Source organism: Rhinolophus sinicus, chromosome 6, assembly GCF_057876585.1.
Source record: "Rhinolophus sinicus isolate RSI-liver-muscle chromosome 6, RSI-T2T, whole genome shotgun sequence".
NCBI classification, from domain to species: Eukaryota; Metazoa; Chordata; class Mammalia; order Chiroptera; family Rhinolophidae; genus Rhinolophus; species Rhinolophus sinicus.
This window is the reverse complement of record NC_142506.1, coordinates 34,262,754-34,284,453: the sequence shown is the minus strand read 5'-3', so window position 1 is coordinate 34,284,453 and position 21,700 is coordinate 34,262,754. Positions and strand designations below refer to the sequence as shown.

Here is a 21,700-nt window from a genome sequence, read left to right as displayed (position 1 = left end):
AGTTATTACCATATTATTGACTGTATTTCCTATGCTTTACTTTATATTCCTATGACTATTTTGTAACTACAAATTTGAACTTTTAATCCCTTTACCTTTTTTACTCTGCCCCATACCCCTCCCATCTATCACCTCAATAAATCTAGTACCCATTTGACCCCATTCATAGTTATTATAATATTATTGACTATATTCCTTATGCTATACCCTACATCCCCATAACTATTTTGGAACAACCAATTTGTACTTCTTAATCCCTTCTCCTTCTTTACCCACACCTGCAATACCCCCTCCCATCTGGCAACCATAAAAATGTTTTATGTATCTATGTGTTTGTTTCTGTTTTGTTTGTTAACTCTGTTCTCAGATTCCACGTTTAAGCAAAATCACATTGCATTTGTCTTTCTTTAGCTGATATACTCCACTCAACATAAACAGCCTCCAGATCCATTCATGCCATCATAAGTGGCAAAAACCCATTCCCTTCCATTGCATAGCAATATTCCTTTGTATATATATACCACCTCCTCTTTATCCATTCATCCATCAACCCAGGCTGCCTCCATATCTTGGCTATTGTAAACAAGTCTGCAATGAACATATGGATATACCCATCCCCATGAAGTAGTGTTTTGGATTTCTTTGGATAAATACCCAGAAGTGGGATGCTGGGTCCTTTGTTTCCCTTACAGGCTTTGTTTTAAAGTCTGTTTTCTCTGGTATAAGTATTGCCACCCCAGATATTTGTTTTGTTTTGTTTTCATTTCCATTTTCATGAAATATCTTTTTTCATCCCTTTACTTTCTGTCTGTGTGTCTTTCAGTCTGAAGCGAATATCCTGTAGGCAGCATATGTAAGGGTTTTGTTTTCTTACCCATTCAACCCTCCTGTGTCCTTTGGTTGGACCATTTAATCCATTTACATTGAAATTAATTTTGATAGCTATGTAATTATTGCCATTTTATTATTCATAATTTTGATTTTTTTTTTCCATCTTAATGATGGCCCTCTAACATTCCTTGTATTACTGGTGATGAACTTCTTTAGCTTTTTCTTGCCTGGGAGGCTCTTTATCTGTCCTTCAATTTAAAATGATAGCTTTGCTGGGTAGAGTAATTTTGATTGTAGATCCTTGCTTTTCATCACGTTGAATACTTCCTGCTAGTTCCTTTTGGCCCACAAAGTTTCTGTTGAGAGATCAGCTGACAGTCTTATGGGAGCTCTCTTATAAGTTATTAGTTGCCTTTCTCTTGCTGCTTTTAGGATTCTCTCTTTGTCGTTAACTTTTGCCATTTTAATTATAATGTGTCTAGATGTGGGCCTATTTGGGTTCATCCTATTTGGGACTCTCTGCACTTTCTGGACTTGTATGTCTATTTCCTTCTCCAGGTTTGGAAAGTTTTCCATCATTATTTTATCAAATAGGTTCTCAATCCCTTGCTTTCTCACTTCTCCTGGTACCTCTATGATGGGAATGCTTAATGTTGTCCCAGAAGTCTCTTAAACTATCCTCATTTTTTAAAATTCTTTTTTCTTTTCGCTGTTTCAATTGGTTGTTTTCTGCTACCTTGTCTCCCAAGTCACTGATTCAGTCCTCTGCTTCATCTAGTCTGCTGGTGATTCCTTTTAGTACATTCTTCATTTCAGTTATTGTATTCTTCACTTCTCACTGGTTCTTTTTTATGGTTTCTATGTCTTTATTTTATGCTTGCTGTCTCTTTGATGAAGTTCTCAGTAGGTTCCTTGAGCATCCATAACCATTTTTTTGAACTCTGTGTCTGGTAGGTTGCCTGCCTCCATTTTGTTTAGTTCTTTTTCTGGAGTTTTCTCCTGTTCTTTATTTGGGACTTTTTCTAAAACAATAAATTTTATTAGGGACTATTGGGGAACAATGTGTTTCTCCAGGGCCCAGCAACTCCAAGTCATTGTCCTTCAATCTAGTTGTGGAGGGCGCAGCTCAGCTCCAAGTTCAGTTGCTGTTTTCAATCTTTAATTGCAGAGAGTGCAGCCCACCATCCCAGGTGGGAATTGAACTGGCAACCTTGTTGTTGAGAACTCCTGCTCTAACCAACTGAGCTATCCGGCTGCCCTGGGATGTATTTTTTTGTTTCCTCATTTTGGCTGCCGCTCTGTGCTTGTTTCTATGTATTAGGTAGATCTGCTACATCTCCCAGTCTCAGCCATGCAACCTTATGTAGTAGGTGCCCTGGCACAATCTCCTTGGTCACCTGCTCTAGATTCTCCAGGAGTGACCCTTGCATGGGTTGTGTGTGCCCTTCTGTTATAGTTTAGCCTTGATTGCTACTGGATGTCAGTAGGTGGGATTGACCTTCAGGCTGACTGGCTGTGGGGTTTGGCCACATCCACAGCTTATGAGCTGCTGTGGGGGAGGTTTACCCCACTAAGTGTGTATTACCACCCAAATGGGCTTTGGTGCCTGTTGAGACTGCCCTTTGTATGTGCCACTTGTGGGGCTAATTGGGTGGTACTCTGCTGTGGTCTGAAGCCAATCTCTAAGTGTGTTGGTAGTGGGGCCTCTTGGGAGGGACTCTGGTCCAGGGCCAGGTCACCCACTGTCTGTGACTGGCTGGGGACTACCTGGTAGGAGCAATGCGATCTGTGGTTGGTCACTGCCTGTGCTGGACCTGGAGGCACTTTGGAGAGTCCATGGTGTGAACTGAGGATGGCTTCCACCAGTACCAGGCCTGACATAGCTCTGCAAAAAGCCAGAACACCCTGAGGCCTGCTGCCACTTTCTGTCTCCCTTTAGGTTCAGCCTCTGATAAAGCCTTTTGCAGTATGCAAGTTTTATGAGGTGAGGTCTCAGTGAGTCATCAGAGTGGGACAAGTTGTGTTCACTGGGTTAATGTAGATTTTGGTTTGGTGCCAGGGCTGAGCCTGGAGCTACTCAGATAAAGCCTCAGAGCACGCTGAGGCCAGTCACCATCTGCTTAGGGCCACTGGATTCTGATAATTTTTGAAGATACAGTGCAATGCAGGTGGGACTGGCTGTTCTCCGAGCAAGTACCTCTGGTGTTGGGGGAGTTGGGTAGTGTGGGGTCTCACGAAGGCAGTAGGGTAGAGTAGTGGAGCTCTCCAGACCAATTCAGATGCATATTTGGCCACCGGCATCGAGGAGGGCTTAACACAGGAAAAATGGCTCCCTCCTGTGGGCTGCACAGGAGAAGTCCCCACACAGAGAAAATGGCGACTGTCCTCCAGTCCTCATCTGAAGCTTGGCATCCACATATAGTTTATTAAATGCAAAAATTAATGCATATCCCAAGGTCAGTTTTTTGATAAAGATAAAAAATTTCTTTAAACAGAAAATGTCCCCAGTACCAGTAGTCTTGATTTCTGGAAATCATTATACCTATCCTATAACATATATTTTGTGCAAGACTGACATTAAGAATCATTACCCTAAGAATGATGTCCAAAACTCATAAAAAGTGTCCCTATCTTTGATCCAGTATTTCTTGGGATATTTTGGTAGAAAAATAATTTTTAAAAATATTAATATGTATGTAGTTGCAAAATGCTTATCTAATAAACAACTATCAATCACCTAATTGCAAATGTTTTATGAGGTGACATTTCAATCTCCCCCATATGTCTCTGATGCCCCTCAAGTCACCATCCCTTTGCCAGAGCCCAAGGTGAGTGCCAAGGTGAGTGCTGGCAAGTGAGTGAATTAATGTGCAGGCTGTTTAAGAGGATGTCTGGGCTCCCCATAGCCCTCCTTCCCACCCAGTTGGTCGGAATCCCCACTGTTTTTCACAGCCAGATATTGTGGTGGCTCCTCTTCCTGGCACCAGTACTCTGGGCTGTGGAACCTGGTGTGGGGCTAGGCTCCCTTGTTTTTCCAGCGGGAACTGCTGCAGCTGAGATATCCCTCCCAGTCCTCAATTGCCACAGCGATGTTGGGAGTCGGCTCGTTCTGCATCTCTGCCACTCTTACCAGTCTCAGTGTGGCTTCTCCTTTATATCCTGAGTTATAAAACTTACGTTCATCTAGACTTCAGATGGTTCTCCAGGTTGATTGTTCCATAATTTAGTTGTAATTTTCGTATGTTCATGAAAGGCGGCAGACACAATATTTATCTACTGTTAATCCTCCAGGAAGTCTCTGCTAGTTGCTCCAGTTACCTGATTGATTGTAGTTGCTGATTTATCTGCTGCCTGGGAATCACAACAAAGGCCTTGATGAACTGTCTAAAAAAACAAGGGTATGGACTAGGATTCCTAAGCTCTCTTGTATCTCCACAATGCTGTCATTGTATGATTCTAATCCATCACTACAAATGTTTTGTGAAATAATGAATGTTTGCAGAATGCTTAGACAATTTTTAATGAGAAGTAGATACTTGTGGTTAGTTTTAATTAATAGATGGCTTATTCACTTTTTTTTTGTCTCAACAGTACATTGGAAAAATGTACTTTCAAGAATACATTGCAATCTTGTGAAATATTGATTGAGTAATAAAATTTAGCTTAAAAAAACAAGCATTATTATGGTGACTGTGGAAACCAAGAACTGATGCATGTATATAGTTATAATAAAAAGGAAAGCAGCAGTAATGTGGAGTTTTCATAATTAAAAAATATTTTAAATATGGTAGCAGGTGTTTGTTCCTAAAGCTTTTTGTGACGGAGGCAAGACCAGTACTCTCATACAGTAAGGAAGCTAATTCCTAGAGAGTTTAAAGGCTCATTCACTCCTTAAAAATATATTGAGTGCCTGTATATGGGTACAATGATTAAAGGTATGTGATAATTTACTCTATTTGACTTTGAGAAAATGTATTAGTTGATAATATATTAATTATGGTAGAAACACAGACAATGATGCACAGAACTTTGGGGTGTTGTTTGAAGAGGCTCTATCAGAAAAATAGATTTTTAAGTATTCTCATTAAAAAAGGAATGGAGAGCTTTGCCAGAAGAAGAGGAATAGGATAAACAGAAGGGCTTTGCAGTAAAAGAAAATGCACATATGTAGAGACTCAGTTATGAAAGAGCCTGGGTATCTGAATAACGGTGTCAAATTCAATACACCTAAAGCATTACTGTCCAACACAAGTATAAATATGTAAGTTAAAACTTTCTACTAGCCATATTAAAAAGTAAAAAGAAACAGGTGAAATTCATAATAATAGATTTTATTTAATTCAATATACTTAAATATTTATGTTGTTTTTCATACTTAAATATGTAGTATTTGATATTAAAGATCAAATCAGATATATATTTTACAGTTACAGAACATCTCAATTTGGACTAGCCACATTTCAAGTGATTGGTATCTAGTGTGTGTATGTGCGCGCGCGCTCGCGAGCGAGCGAGCGAGAGAGAGAGAGAGAGAGAGAGAGAGAGAGGAGAAGGGAGGGAGAGGGAAGAAAGGAAAGAAGGAGAGGGAGAGAGAGAGAGAGTATGAGAGAGAGAGAGTATAAGAATATATGCACCCTAGAGAGGTAGATGGAAAGATGATGTTGAAATAGTTGTCGGAACCATATGTTTTGAACCTCTAATACCCCTTCACCTCCCCCCGATTTTTAACTTTTCAATTACAGTTGACATTCAGTGTTTTATATTAATTTCAGGTGTACAACATAGTGGTTAGACATTTATATCATTGAAGAAGTGATCCCCCTGGCTAATCTAGTAGCCACCTGGCACTATACATACTTATTACCATATGATTGACTATATTCCCTATGTTTTACTTTACATCCCCACGACTATTTTATAACTACTAATTTCTGTTTCTTAATCCCTTCACCTTTTTCACCCTGTCCCCAATGCCTCTCCCATCTATCACCCCAATAAATCTAGTACCCATCTGACACCATATATAGTTACTACACTATTATTGGTTATAGTCCTTACATTATACCACATCCTCATAACTACTGTGTAACAACCGATTTATACTTTTTATTCCCTTCTCCTTTTTCACAAACACTCCCAACCCCCTCCCATCTGGCGATCATCAAGTGTTCTCTGTATCTATGAGTTTGTTTCTGTTTTTTTTGTTTATTTGTTCTTTAGATTCCACATGTAAGTGAAATCACATTGCATGTGTCCTTTTCTCTCTGACATACTCCACTCCTCTTAATGCCTTCCAGGTCCATCCATGCTGTAGTGATGGCAAAAACCCATTCCTTTCCAAGGCTGAGCAATATTCCACTGTATATATGTACCAGCTCCTCTTTATCCATTCATCTACCGATGGACACCCAAGCTGCCTGTCCATCTTGGCCATTGGAAACAATGCTACAAGGAACATAAGGATGCACATGTCCCCTCAAAATAGCATTTTGGGTTTTTCTGGATAAATACATCAAAGGGGGATTACTGTGTCCTTTTTGTCTCTTGTGATAGCCTTTGTTTTAAAATCTATTTTGTCTGGTATAAATATTGCTCTCACAGCTTTTTGTCTATTTGTTTGTTTCATTTTCATGAAATATCTTTTTCCATCCCTTTATTTTGAGTCTGTGTGTGTCTTTCAATCTGAAGTGAGTCTCTTATAGGCAGCATATGTGGGTCTTGTTTTCTTATGCATTTAGCCACCCTATCTTTTGATTGGAGCATTTAGTACATTTACATTGAAAGTAATTGTTGATACCTATGTAATTATTTGATTTTTTTTTTTCATCTTAAAGAAATCCCTCTAAGAGTCCTTATAATACTGTTTTGATAGTGATGAACTCTTTTAGCTTTTTCTTGTCTGGAAAGCTCTTTATCCTTTGATTCTAAATGATAGCTTTTCTGGGTAAAGTAATCTTGGTTGTAGTTCCAAGCTTTTCATCACTTTAAATATTTTCTGACAATTCCTCCTGGCCTGCAAAATTTTTGTTGAGAAATCAGGTGGTTGTAGGTCCATGCTTTTCATCACTTCAAACATTTCCTGCCAATTCCTTCTAGCCTGCAAAATTTATGTTGAGAAATAGTCTTAATGGGAGCTCCCTTGTAGGTAACTAACTGCTTTTCTCTTGCTGCTTTTAGGATTCTGTCTTTAAGCGTTGGCATTTTAATTATAATGTGTCTTTGTGTGGGCCTCCTCATCTTGTTTGGAACTCTGTGCTCCCTGGGCTTGTATGTCTATTTCCTTCACCAGGTTAGGAAAGTTTGCTGTCATTAGTGCTTCAAACAGGTTTTCAATTCCTTGCTCTCTCTCTCTGTTCTCCTTCTGGTACCTGTATGATGCGGATGTTGGTATGCTTGATATTGTCCCAGGGGCCACTTAAACTATCCCCATATTTTTGGATTCTTTTTTTCCCCCCTGTTTTTGGGTGCTTTTTGCTACCTTATCTTCTAAATCTCTGATTCAGTCCTCTGCTTCATCTAATCTACTATTGATTCCCTTGGAAGTATTCGTCATTTCAGTTACTGTATTCTTTATTTCTGACTGGTTCTTCTTTATGTTTTCAGTATCCATTTTTATGTTTCCTATCTCTTTGTTGAAGTTCTCCCTGAGATCACTGAGCATTTTCATAACCAGTGTTTTGAACTCTGCATCTGGTTGATTGCTTGTCTCCATTTTGTTTAGTTCTTTTTCTGGAGATTTTTTCTGTTTTGCTTTTTGGCAGGGGGAGGGAGGGTGGACAGGTTTCTTTGTCTCCCCATTTTGGCTGCTTCTGCATGTTTGTTTCTATGTATTAGGTAGGGCTGCTATGCCTCCCGGTCTTAGTAGAGTGGCCTTATGTCATAGGTGTCTTGTGGGTCCAAGTAGCACAGTCTCTCTGGTCACCCTAGCTGGGTGCTCCAGGTGTATTGCTTGCGTGGGTTGTGTTTGCCCTCCTGTTGCAGTTAAACCTTGTTTGCTGTTTGCATGTCAGTGAGAAGGATTGACCCTGAGGACGATTGGTTGTGAGGACTGGCTGTGACTACAGTGGAGGAGTTGTTGTTCAGGGGCTGAGCCTAGGGAGCAGAATTTGCTGTAGCATGGTTCTGGTTTCTGTCCATCCTGCCCTTTGTGTGTGCTGTCCTTAGTGGCAGCTAGGTGATTCTACGTCTTGGGCTGAAGCTGGCCACATGGTGTGTCAGCCCTTGGACCTGCTGTGAGGAGCCTGGCCATAGGCCAATTTTAGCTGTAGTCTGTGCCCTGTCCTGGGCCACCTGTTATGAACCATAAAGCAATCCACAGACAGCCACCACCTGTGTTGGGCTTGGAGGTGCCTGGAGAATCCAAGCCACGAACCTAGGCCAGCTATCAGTAGTGCCGGAATTAGGGTTGCTCAGCTAATGGTATGGGACATGCTGAAGCCAGATGCTGCTTGTTTGGGTTTTGTGAACATCTGAGAGGTTTTAGGAAAATCTTCAGCATGAGCCAAGACAGGCTGTTTGTTTTGAAAAGCCTCTGGAAGCAGGTTGGGTGGGTCCACATGTTGGGTGGGGCAGCATCTCAGGGAATCACCAAGATGGGGCCAGCAGTGTTAGCTAGGTTGATGGAGACTCAAATATGGCACCCGCCAGGAGATGGGCGGTCTCAACAAAGAAACAATGGCATTTGCCAGCTTCTCCATCTAGGACAAAGTGTCCCTTGAGCCTTTGTCCTGCAGTAGACAATTCAGTTTCTCCTCATAAGTGCCTAGTGCCTTTTGAGCTCCTGCACCAACACTGGAGCTCAGGTCAAGTTAGTCCATCAGTGAGTAAGTTTGTGCATGGGCCATTTAAGAGGTGCACCTGGGAGTGCAGCCATCCTCTGTCTCCCTCCGCCACAATCTCTGCTGGTTTTCACAGCAAGAAGTTATGGGGACTTCTCTTCCTGACACTGGAACCCTGGGCTAGGGAGGTTCGTATGTTGTGGGGCCCTTCACTCCTCTAGGGGTGTACCTCCACAGCCTAGATCTCCCTCCCCATTTTTAATGATAATGCAGTGATGTGGGACAAACCTGTTCTGTGTCTCTGCCCCTCCTGTCAGTCTTGATGTGGCTTCTTCTGTATGTCTTTAATTGTAGGGCTTTGGTTCAGCTGGACTTCAGGTGGTTCTCAATGATGGTTGTTCTGTAGTTTAGTTGTTTTTTTTGCTGTGGTTATGAAAGGAGGTAAGCACAGCATTTACCTACTCTGCCATCTTGACCAGAAACCCTCATTTGGCCCATATTTTGAAAGTCCTTATGTACTGCTTGAAGTTGGAATTTATCTATATATTACAGTAGTTCATGACTGTGTTTCTCTAATTATTTGTGGTGAAGGACCAGTTTTTAAAAGTTTGAATTTGTTGAGACTGATACTTTTGCAAATTACAATAGCAGTGAATTAGGAAAATGAAACACAAGAGACATAAGATTAACACATTTTTTTAATTGTTAGGTTTAACCAGTGTATAGTTATTCTGTTAATTGTCCATAGAGGTGTCTAAACAAGTGCTATCCAGTAGAACTTTTTATGATGATAGAACTGTTGTATCTGTGCTGCCCAGTATAATAGCCACTAACCACAGGTTGTTATATGCATTTGAAATAAAACTAGTATGACTGAGAAATCAAATATTTAATTTAAGTTAATTAAAACAGAAATAGCTACATGGGACTATTGACTACTCTGTTGTACAAAACTGGATATATTTACTCTTAATGTCTGTATTTATCTATTGAAGACTAGTGAAAAATAGTTGTGGACTGACTTTTGTCCACAAACCATACTTTGAGTAGCACTGTTTAGAGCATGGGCTCTAGAGTTAAAAAAAAACCTTTGTGTGTTTGGCAAGTTACTTAATCTCTTGCTACTCCAGGATCCTCATTTGTAAAATGAAAGGAATAATAGAGTTATTGTGAAGAATAAATGTGGAGGGGGTGGTTAGGGAAAGCACCAAAAAAAGGTGACATCAAAAAGGGCCTCAAAGTATGAGTTCCATAGGTAAAGAGGTTTGCATATCATTGAAACCCATGTGGATTATACTCTGTGTAGAGGGAGGGGCAGCAGATAACTGTCCTAGCCCTATCCTTGCTTCCACTACTGCTACCACTGTTTCTCTCTCTTTCCTACCTATCTTCTTATTTTAACATTTTAGTATATTTTAAACAAAATTACAGGGTAACATATGATTTTATGGTTTTAATAAATGCTGCCTTATTAATAAGGCCAATCATTGCATCTTTACTTCTTCATTTTTGGGATTTATGTTTCCTGAATTTGATGGTAGGAGTTAGGCAGTAAGGGAATGGGAATCCTGTTTAAAAAGGAATCCCTGGGTTATAGGTAGATAACTGTGAGATTCTTTCCCCCTAAAATGTGTTTCTTATTTACATAGATTATTGCAGGAAGAAAACAAGCTGGAAACAAAATGAAGTTCCTTCTTTATGCATTTGTTGGTGTTCACCTTTTATCTCTAAACTCTGGCAAAGCTATATACAGGAATGACATGTCTCAGAGGACTTTTCAAGAAATAAAAGAAGAAATAGCCCACTATGGAGATATTGCTAAAGCAATCATAAACCTTGCTGTTTATGGTAAAGCCCAGAACAGATCCTATGAGCGACTGGCACTTCTGGTTGATACTGTTGGGCCCAGATTAAGTGGCTCCAAGAGCCTAGAAAAAGCCATCCAAATCATGTACCAAAACCTGAAGCATGATGGGCTGGAGAATGTTCACCTGGAGCCAGTCAAAATACCCCATTGGGAAAGGGGAGAAGAATCTGCTGTGATGCTGGAGCCGAGAATGCACAAGATGGCTATTTTGGGTCTTGGCAGCAGCATTGGCACTCCCCCAGAAGGTATCATTTGTCTTTTTAAGTCAATTTTCTGTGTACTTTATAAAACTAATATCATATGACATAATGTATTATGGCATGCATGATTCATGTTATAATTTGGATGATAACAAGGAAAATGTAATCATTTCCCATTGCATTGGCTTAATGAGTTCTCTACTGTTAAACTCTGTTCCTTCCTTTTTCCTGCCTCACTTTCTTCTGTATATTTTCTTAAAGAAAGCTGATTGTGTAGAGTCACTTTTGAAATGAAGAATATACAGTTATTAGTCCATGAAACTTATCAGCCCTATCACTTGATAATTTCTATTTATTATAACATTAGTATTATTCTGTAGAAAATTGAGATATATGTTAATAGGATAGAAAAACTGACTCCTTCCAAGTGACCTCACTGTGCAGAATTTCTTAGAATTAATGAAATAGATAGGGATCAGAGCCTTGAATTAAATTGAGTTAATTTTTTTTTTTTTTTTTTTTTTTTTTTTACAGAACTTGAGGCTCTAATGCCAGGAATTATCCAGGGTGGAGTTCTACTTTTGCTTATCAGCGTTCTGGCTTAGCTTCATTAGATGATATACATGCATAGATCAGAGATATATAACCAGTCAACAGTGAGCTACCAGTCAATCTTTAATGTATTCATGTACTATTTTCCTATGGCAGTGGAACTAGTTCATAGAGACTAGTTAACCTTCTCTAAAACGTTTTTAGAAATATTTCTCTAATGCCAAGAGAAAGACCCGGTAGAGAAGTAAATGATCAGTTTTTTAAAACAAAAATATCTTTATTGAGATATAATTCACATACTATAATATCCACTCATTTAAAATATACAATTCAGAATTGTGCAACCACTGCCACAATGTAATTGTAGACCATTTTCATCAGCCCCAAAAGAAACCTGTACTCATTAACAGTTACCTCCTCTACCTCCCTCCTAAGACCTGGCAAATACTAATTTGCTTTCTGTCTTTATGGATTTCCCTACTCTGGATATTTCACATGAATGGAATAATATACTATGTGCTTTTTTGTGGCTGGCTTCTTTCATGTAGCATAATGTTTTCCAGGTTTATCCATGTTCTAGCATGTATCAGTGGTTAACTCATTTTTATTGCTGAATAATATTCTATTTTATGGATATACCACATGTTATTTATGCATTCATCAGTTGATAGACATTTGGTTTTTCCTGCCTTTTGGCTTTTTATGACTAATGCTGCTATAAACATTCATGCATGTTTTTGTATGCACATGTGTTTTCATTTCTCTGGTGTATATACCAAGGTGTAGAATTGCTGGGTTATATGAGAACACTATGTTTAACTTCTCGAGGTACTGCCAAACTGTTTTCCAAAGTGTCTGTACCATTTCACATTTTCACTAATGTATTCTAATTTTTTGCAATTTAGTGCTTGCCAACACTAATTATGATCAGTCTTTTAAGTTATAGCTGTCCTACTGGGTGTGAAGTGATATCTCATTGTGGTTTTGATTTGCATTTCACTAATGACTAAAGGTTGTTGAGCATCCTTTCATATTCTTAGTTGTATATCTTCTTTGGAAAAGTGTGTATGCAAATCTTCTGCCCAATTTTTATTATTATGGGCTATTTGACTTTTTATTATAGATTGTAAAAGCTCTTCATGTGTTCTGGATGCACATCCCTTATCAGATGTGTAATTTACTAATGTTGTCTCCCATTCTATGGTTTGACATTTCATTTTCTTGGTGTTAATATTTACTGCAGAAGAGTCTATTCAATTTAGTACAATGTATCTAAATTTTCTTTTGTTGCTTGTGCTTTTGGTATTATAGCTAAGAAACCATTGCCTAAACCAAGGTCACAAAGATTTATTCCTATATTTTACTCTAAGAGTTTTATAGCTTTAGCTCTTATGTTTAGGTCTCTGAATTAATTTTGTATATCGTGTGTGAGGTAGGAATCCAACTTCTGTTGTTTTTTTTTCTTTTTTGCATGTGGTTATTCAGTTGTCTCAACATCATCTGTTGAAAAGACTATTCTTCCCCCATTGAATTTGGTGTATTATATTGATTTTCAGGTGTTAAATCAACCTTGCATTCCTGGTGTACATCCCACTTAGTTATGGTGTATAACCTTTTTTTAATATGTTACTGAATTCAGTCTGCTAATATTTCGTTGAGTAGTTTTATACCTGTATTCATAAGGGATATTGGTCTGTAGTTTTATTTTTTTGTGATGTCTTTGGTTTGGCATCATGATAATTCTGGCCTCAAAGAATCAGTCAGAAACTTAACCTGTCGTTTTTTCCTTTGGAAAGGTTTGTGAAAGATTGGTATTAATTCTTTATGTTTTTGGTGGACAGAACCAGTGAAGCCATCTGGTCCTTGGCTTTTCTTTGTGGGAAGATTGTTCACTATTAATTCAATATCTTTCCTTGTTATAGATCTATTAAGATTTTCTATTTCTTCTTGAGTCAATTATAGTAGTTTGTATCTTTCTAGGAATTTATTCGTTTTATCTAAGTTATGTAATTTGTTGGCATACAGTTATTTATAGTATTCCCTTATAATTGCTTTTATTTTTGTGAGGCTAGGATCCCAAGATCCCAGTTACTGTTTGATGTCACTTGCTTTCAGTCTGAATATCTCCCTTTCACTTTTCTTTTTTTTAATCAAAGCAGGTCTGCTAGCAGAAAATTCTCTAAGCTTCTTCTATCTTTATTTCTTTATTTAATCTTCAATTTTGAAAGAGTCTTACTGGATATGAGATTCTTGGTTGACAGTTTTTTACTTTTAACACTGAATTTGTCATTCCACTGTCCTCTGGCCTTCATTGTTTCTGAGGAGAAATCAGCTATAAATGTTATTGAGATTTCTTTGTATTTAATGGGTCATTTTGCTCTTACTGATTTCAAAATTTTTTCTTTATTTTTGGTTTTCAGCATTTTGACTCTGATGTATCTAGGTGTGGATCTCTTTGCTTTTATCCTGCTTGGAGGTTTTTGAACTTCATAGATGTGTAGATTAATGTTTTTCATCGATTTGTGAAGTTTTCAGCTATTATTTCTATGAATATTTTTTCTGCCCCCTCCTTGTTTTTTTCTCTTTCTGGTACTTCTATTAGGAATATTTTGGTGCACTGAATGGTGTCCCACATTTCTCTTAGGCTCTGCTCACTTGTCTTCCTTTCCCCCCTCCTCTGTTCTTCAGATTGTATATAACCTGTATCAATCTATCATCAAGTTCATAGATTATTTCTTCTGCTAGCTCAGATATACTACTGAGCCCCTCTGCTGATTTTTTTCTTTTCAGTTATTATTCTTTTAAATTCCAGAATATCCATTTGGTTCATTTTTATAATTTCTATCTCTTTATTGATATTCTCTATTTGATGAGGCATTGTCATCATACCTTCCTTTAAGTATGGGTTCCTTTAGTCCCTTGAACATAATGTAACAGCTGCTTCCAAGTCTTTGTCTGGTATGTCCTATAGCTGGGCCCCCCAAAGCCAGTTTCTATTGCCTGCTTTTTTCCTATGTATGAGTTACACTTTCTTGTTTCATAATATTATTTTTTTTTGCTGAAAACTGAAGATTTTAAATAATATGTCCTAGCAACTCTGGATACTGATTCTTCTCCATTCCCCTCCCAGACCCACTGGAGGGTGATACTATTTTGGTTCTTTATTTTGTCCTTTATTTGTTTAATGACTTGGTTGTATTAATTTTATGAAGTCTATTTCTCCAACCATGTACAAATTCTGATGTCCCTGTTCAGAGTGTTTTTATTTTCCCTGATTTTCACTTTTAGTCCGGCTCCTTAGGAGTCACCCCCAGGTCTGCATAAGCCACATATTGGTGAACAGTTGTGCTTAGGTTCCTTTAGCCAAATTTTTTACTCTTTACTGTTTGGTGTTTATGTGGCTTGGGGCTGTTATTAAAACTTGGGGAGTTTATGTTTTTGCCCCAAGATCAGCCAGAGCTTAGTAGCTTGGAAGTTTCCTCTCCAGTCAGTCTTGAGAGGGCATAGCCTTGGTCATGCACATGGCCTCTGGCCTGCTAGGATGCATGTGATTTTGTTATTAAGCCTGACTTAATAATAATTTCCCCAGATCAGAATAGCTTATTTTTTAGCCAGTGTTTGGTCAGAGGTTGTGCTTAAGCCTCTTTTGCCAGTAAGCCTTCTGCCTTTTGTTGATGGATCTGGGTACAGCTTGGGGAGTGTTTGCAAGTTTGACCCAAGTTCTGTTTTTATTGTTCCCAAGTAGGAACTATACAACAATAGCCTTTTGAACCACCAGGTTTTACTGTGATACCAGGGCGGATTTTCTTGCTTGTTTCTTTCCCTGGTTCTTTCTGTTAAACTTCTGAATGCTCTGCTATTTTGCTTATTACTAGCAGTATCATGAAGCTACCAGTACCCACCTAATTGCTTTCTATCAAGTTCTCCATTATTTTCAACAGTACCATTATGTGTGGAATTCTCTATGTTTAGCTCCAAATAAAGTTACCTGGGTAAGAACTGAAAAGCTCTTCATCCTCTTCATTTGCTTCTTCCCTGGGAGAACCTCTGTGCTACTGTCCAGGAGATAGACACAGTGATAGTGGTCTGCTTCTGCAAGAGTGATATCTCCAGTGGGTGCTAGACAGGGAGGGTGGTAGCTCCTGGTCTCCTCAGCTTGCCTCTCCCCGTATGGAACCTCTACCTGTGAGTAAGCTGAGACAGGAGTGATCAAAATTCTAGTATTCTTGGTGGCTTGGAGTAGTATTTTCATCATATGAGTAGAGCTGGGTAGAGGAAAGGGGCCTTATTCCACTTGCAGTAGAGTGCCCATAAACAGTTTTTATAACATAACATGGGGGTGGGAATGGGAGAAGGAAGCAAGCCATGGCCCAAATGTTACAGATTCTCATTATTCTAATTCAGATTTAGTAGATTTTCTTGAATAAATGTTTCTCCATTTGTATGCCCTTAGGACAATTATTTATTTATTTAGTTTTTTTTAAATTAAAGTTTATTGGGGTGACAATTGTTAGTCAAGTTACATAGGTTTCAAGTATACAATTCTATAATACATCATCTATATATCATGTTGTGTGTTGACCACCCAGAGTCAGATCGCGTTCCATCACCATATGTTTGATCCCTTTTACCCTCATCTACTACCCTCCTCCCTGCTTACCCTCTGGTAACCACTAAGGTATTTTCTGTGTCTATGAGTTTTTGTTTTTTCATTTGTATGTCTTATTCCTTTGATGTTTTCAGGTTTATATACTACATGTTAGTGAAATCATATGGTTCTCGACTTTATCTATCTGACTTATTTCACTTAGCATAATAATTTCAAGATCTATCCATGTTGTTGCAAATGGCACTATTTCATGTGACCCAGCAATCCCTCTCCTGGGTATCTACCCCCAAAAATCTGAAAACATTTATCCATAAAGATATATGTGCTCCAATGTTCATTGCAGCTTTATTTATGGTGGCCAAGACATGGAAACAACTAGTGTCCTTCGATAGCTGATTGGATAAAGAAGATGTGTTTTATATATATGTATGTATGTGTATATATATATATATATATATATATATATATATATATATATATATATATATATATATAAATACTATTCTGCCCCTAGGACAATTTTGAGAGACTTTTAAGTGACTTTTTAAAAAACATTTTTTCCTAGTTAAGTATTTTGTAGGGGAGAAGATCTGCCAAGTTTCTCACTCCACCATTCTGGAAGTACTACTGTGATGGCCACTTTTGATCTCTCTGAGCTGCATGAATAGGTGGTAGAGTCCTCTCAGGTATTAGGGAATCCCTTAGTCTGGGTTCTCTAGTGTCAACCAAGAGTTTTGTTCAATTGCCTTCTGTTATGCACTTATCTGTGTGAGGCATCAGCTTATATTATTATTATTTTTCTTTTGAAGCCTTCCCAACTATCTTAAAAGGTCTAGCTTTTTTTTTCTTTTTTTCCTTTTTTCCAGATGTGAAAACCAGACTCCAAGAGATTAGGTAGTTGCACAACTAGTAAGAGGCCAAGTTGCTAAGTTCAGGCATGGACAATTGTCAAATTCCAGAGTTTGTAGTTTAGTCATTAGACTATATTGCCTTACGTATAAATATTTTAGCGTTATTTTTATTTATAAGATTTTCCTTTTTAGACATTTGACTGAAGCAGATCTGTCTCAAAATCTGCTAATACCTGTACTGTGATGGCAGAATATATTGGTGTTTGTACCTTCTTTTTGGACGTTTTCCCATTTCTTTCTTATCCTCATTTCCTATTCTGTACCTGGGCCTGCTCTTCCCTGGCTATCTGCCTGGTATTGAAAACTAAGCCAAGTTACCGATTGCTCCTGGGGCCTCAAAACTCAGGGCAAGAGAATTTTACTCACTGGAATCTATTGTGGTATTCCAAGGCTCACTTTCACCCCATTCTTCATTTCCTGGGGCTCAAAGGAGATAAACAGTTGTCTGGCAACTGGACTATTTTAAGCTATGAGGTGACTGGAGAGTTAGGCTGGACCAGGTGTGGAAAAATTCTCACGGGAGATAATGTGAAGTCAGCATAATGGGACTTCTAGATGTAGGTAGTATGCAGCAGAGTTCATCTCCCAGGAAACTCATGTTGTATCCTTGATTTAGCTACCTATAAATGTTAGTTGTGTGACCTTGGTCCAGTCATTTAATCTCTATGGACCTTAATTTTGTTACCTGAAAAGTGAGAGATGGCTGGAATATGAATCTGTAAGGTCTCTTCTTTATTGAAAAGGCTGTGATCTTTATGAGAATCCATATGGGATGAGTGAAACTAGAGTTCGCGAGAGCAGGATTCTCCCAGGCATATGCTATGGAGAAGATTATATAATCAGAGGTGATTTTTTTAACTTTCCAATTCTTGACTTGAGTATTATAGTATGTGTTAGTTTATTTGTGTGTCAGGGTTAGGGTTCTGTGAGCTGTCTGGAGTTGAAAGAAGACAGATATACAAATGGCCAAATAAGATGAATGCTGAGCAAAACTTAATCTTAGAAGTAAGACAAGACAAAGTATAAACTCTAGTCAATCCTGAAATAACACAGCAGACATCAGATTTAAACGGACCAAGTGAAAGAATGAGAATCAGCAGACAAATCCAAGAGAGGCTGACATGGGCAAGAAAGAACAACTTGGGCAGGATGTTCTTGCTCTTCTCGTATACGTAACTCTGTGGGTCTTCTCTGAACCAAACATAGCAAATCATCGAGTACTTGTTAATTCTCTATGGAGACTGACATCTCTATGCAGGTATTGAGCTTTCTCAAAATATTATGTTACCAACTCTGTGTTTTCTATTAGTGTGGGAGCTCCTGAAGGACTGGACTGAATCTTACTCATCTGTGTATCCTCAGCACCTAGCACTATACTCAGTATGGAGTAGTTACTCATTCAATGTTTGAGGAAAGGAACAGTATATTTTTTAAAGTAGCCCTTTCCTTAATGTATTAGTTACTTGAATTAATGAAAAAACAGTTCTGCCTTCTACATACAGATGATGTTGACCCGTTGTTGACTCATCATCTTTTGCTGAGGTTTTTTTTCTGGTTATAAAAGTAATACCTACTCATCATAGAAAACATGTACATGAATATAAAAACAATAAAAACCATCTGTCATCTTTTCCTGCAGTCATTGCTAATATTTTAATTCTTCTAATATTTCCATATGCATGTATATTTTTATTTTACAAATTTGAGATCATATATTTGTGCATATATTTGTGTCCTTTATGCCATATATCATGAACATTTACCACATACTAATAAATATCCTTTGAAATAAAATTTGATGGTTACAAAATTCAAATATACAATAATTAATATAACCAAAGCCCTGTTATTGGACTCTAGATTATTTCCTTCTTCCTTTTTTTCCCTTCTGTTTAAAATAATATGGCTATAAAAATTCTATAACACAGAGGTAAGAATGGATTTTTAAAGGAGGGTTTTTTATATTTTTTATAAATGTTAGAAAAGGAGGAATGATTGGGATATTCTAAGAAGACTTAAAAGAATTGCAAAAGATAATTTTGAAACTGCTCATATAAATAAAAAATATGCCAATAAAATTTTTAGGAACCCTCTTTTCTGTCTTAATATTTTTAATTGCTTAAGATATTAATGCAGTAGAATATATAGCATTATATATAATATAAATTATTTATAATATAAATTATTATACATAATATAAATTTATAATATACATTATAATTATTTATAATACAATGTAAAAGTGTAATATAATATATTTAATTAAAAATTTAATGTAAATATTGATAATTTAGGCACTTGATACACTTCATTAAATTGCTTTCCAGAAAATTTGTACACATCTACTCTCCTATCAGCAATGTATCTTAATGTTCTAATCCCTGCCTCTTCATCTGCATTGGGTGCTTTTCCTAATCTTTGCCAATGCGATGGGCTAAAAGTAATATTTCACTATTATTTTACTTTCTATTCATTTGTTTATTGGTGAGGTTAATGTTTTCATGTGTTTATTGATTACTTGTATTTTATTTCTTTAAATTATCTGTGAATATTTCTTGGTCATTTTTCTATAGATGCTTTAATGATTTTCTAATTGATTTGTAGGAGTTCATTACATAGTAAAGATTTAAATTATTTGATTGTCATTTGATTCAGATTGAGATGGTTTGTCCTGATCCATCGCTTCCTTTTTTATTTCTTTTTAAGAGCTCTTTTATTTCTCATTTTTGAGGAGGATTGGCTGGCTGTGGAATACAGTTAAAAGATGGTAAAACAGCAAAGTTGATTAATCTATGCTCCCTCTGCTCTATCAGAGTGCTCTAAGAAACTGACCTCTTTAGCTCAGCTTACACAGACTTTGGGACATCAGCTTCATGTTCCATGGTTTGCAGATTTGTTGGTGACTTGCTTTTGAAACTGCACTTACAAACTGAACGTCCCAGTCTAGCTAGACTTGGATCTTGAGCTCTGGGCACTGATTGGTACTGCTGTGGTTCACATGAAAGTTTGTATACTTCATGGCTATTCCTTATGGAAACAATTTAGGAGTGGGAGGAAGAAGAGGTAGAGTTTGCACTAGAATGAGCTTACTGTGTAGAGTTAGCTGGTAGTTAATGTCCAGTTGTGGAACCACTCTAACTGGTGTAAAGTTAAAGCAGATATAGGTATATGACAGGATTTTAAATGGGTTACAGAACCACAGGCAAGCTAGTGATGCAGACTGTAATTTGAGATTTTCAGGAATGAATTTGAAAACTATTTTGTAGAACCAGCCTACCGAGATTGCTATTCACCTTTCCTAGGTTAAGCAGTGGCCTTTATCGGAAAGCTGCTGTAGAAAATCTAGACATTTCCATAAGTGTGCTTGTCTCTGAAATAATGGAAGCAGTTAGAAAACAGCCTCCATCTAATTTCTACCTTCCAGACTTTGGATAAAATTGGTGACACTTAAATTACTTCTAAAACCCTAGTATAGGAAGCCTCAGGAATATATATATTTTTTAGTCTTCATAAACAGAAGGACACATTTAAAGGAGGCTAGAATGGATATTGAATGCCAATTGCTCATATCCAACATAGCGCTCATTTTCATCATGTTCATTTCATTATTAATAACAATATGATAACTTTTTTGCATAAATAAAGAAGTGAAAAAAAAAAGATAGCCATTGGTTATATAGTATAGGTAACACCACCAATAGTAATTTGGTCCTCTATAACTAATGGATTATAGTGGATTTAATAGGACTGAAAAGAATATAAGGACAGTAATCATGAAATGAAGCAGGGCATGTCTCTCTGGGCATCCTAGTGGATTGAAGAGAAGTATTCTAGATGATAGTCAAGTTTTCCATGTAAATTAAAGTAGGTTCTACTTCATCTACTATTTCCCCTGTCTATTCTGCATGCTTGTCTTTCGTAGGCCTCATCTTAAATGTCACATGTGACTTTTTTTCCATCCCCATGTCACATCCGAGTTCAGGATCTAATATCACCTGCGTATATTGTTATAATCGCCTCCTTATTGATCTTCCTGACTCCAGTCTCCTTTTAATTAATTCCTGTACTGCTGCTTCAGTTGTCTTTGTAAAATATGGATTTTATTATATCACTCCCTTGCTTAACATCTTTTCTTGTTCAGGGTATAGTTTACATTCTTATAACCTTTTAAAAAGTAACCCCAGGCTGTATTTCTAGGCTTATGTCTAATTCCTCCCTAGCCACTCACCTTATGCTGTAGCCAAGGGGGCCTAACTTCTCTTGCCTTGACATGTTTATACCTCCTTGCCTTAAAAGATGCTTTCTACACCTCAGCTAACCTAATTGTAACCCTAATCCTAATCTTAACCCACCCCAACCCAAGCCTTCTCTGCTTGTAGAATTCCTACTCAGTTTTAAAGACTCATTTAAAATGGATCTTTTTTTCTAAAATCTTTCATGAACCGAAACGTAAATAAACTTAATTGTTCTTTCATCTTTATTTTCATAGCACTTTGTTTGCTTATATTATACAGTGATCACAATTTATTATAGTTGATTGTTCACATGGTTATCTCTTCTGAGAAACTGTGACTTCCTCCAGGGTAAAAGCCACATCTTACTTACCTTTGTATCTCCTTTAGCACTAGACTCAATGCCTGGTATGTAATAGACCCATATTAAATATCCATTGATCTGATGGGTAGATTGTGAAAAACATCACAGATTTAAAAAGGATATGTAAAAACTCATTCATACTCAAACTAGCAAGCTTCCTTTAGCCCTATGTGATTTCCATAGCCCTTATTTGTCCCTGTCATGTCCAAATAACAATGTTTTGGTTTACATCTGAAGTGAAGGCATATAGGAAAGGATAAATGAATATTAGTCAAATAATGATTAGGTTGTTCACCACAGTCTATTCTTTCTGAAAACTTAAGCAGCATGGATCGGAAAGTCTGGGAAGCTTCACT

The 21,700-nt window shown here is 37.5% G+C and overlaps 1 protein-coding gene across 2 annotated transcripts in view; it reads left to right on the top strand.

The window, feature by feature from the left end:
* Nucleotides 1-21,700, top strand: part of CPQ (carboxypeptidase Q) — a 565,463-nt gene that overhangs the window by 141,846 nt on the left and 401,917 nt on the right. For both annotated transcript variants that reach the window (XM_088799038.1, XM_088799039.1), the window contains exon 2: nucleotides 10,259-10,721. In XM_088799038.1, the coding sequence (XP_088655164.1) occupies nucleotides 10,292-10,721 (430 nt within the window). In that variant the 5' untranslated portion in view covers nucleotides 10,259-10,291. The remainder of the gene's footprint in view (nucleotides 1-10,258; nucleotides 10,722-21,700) is intronic.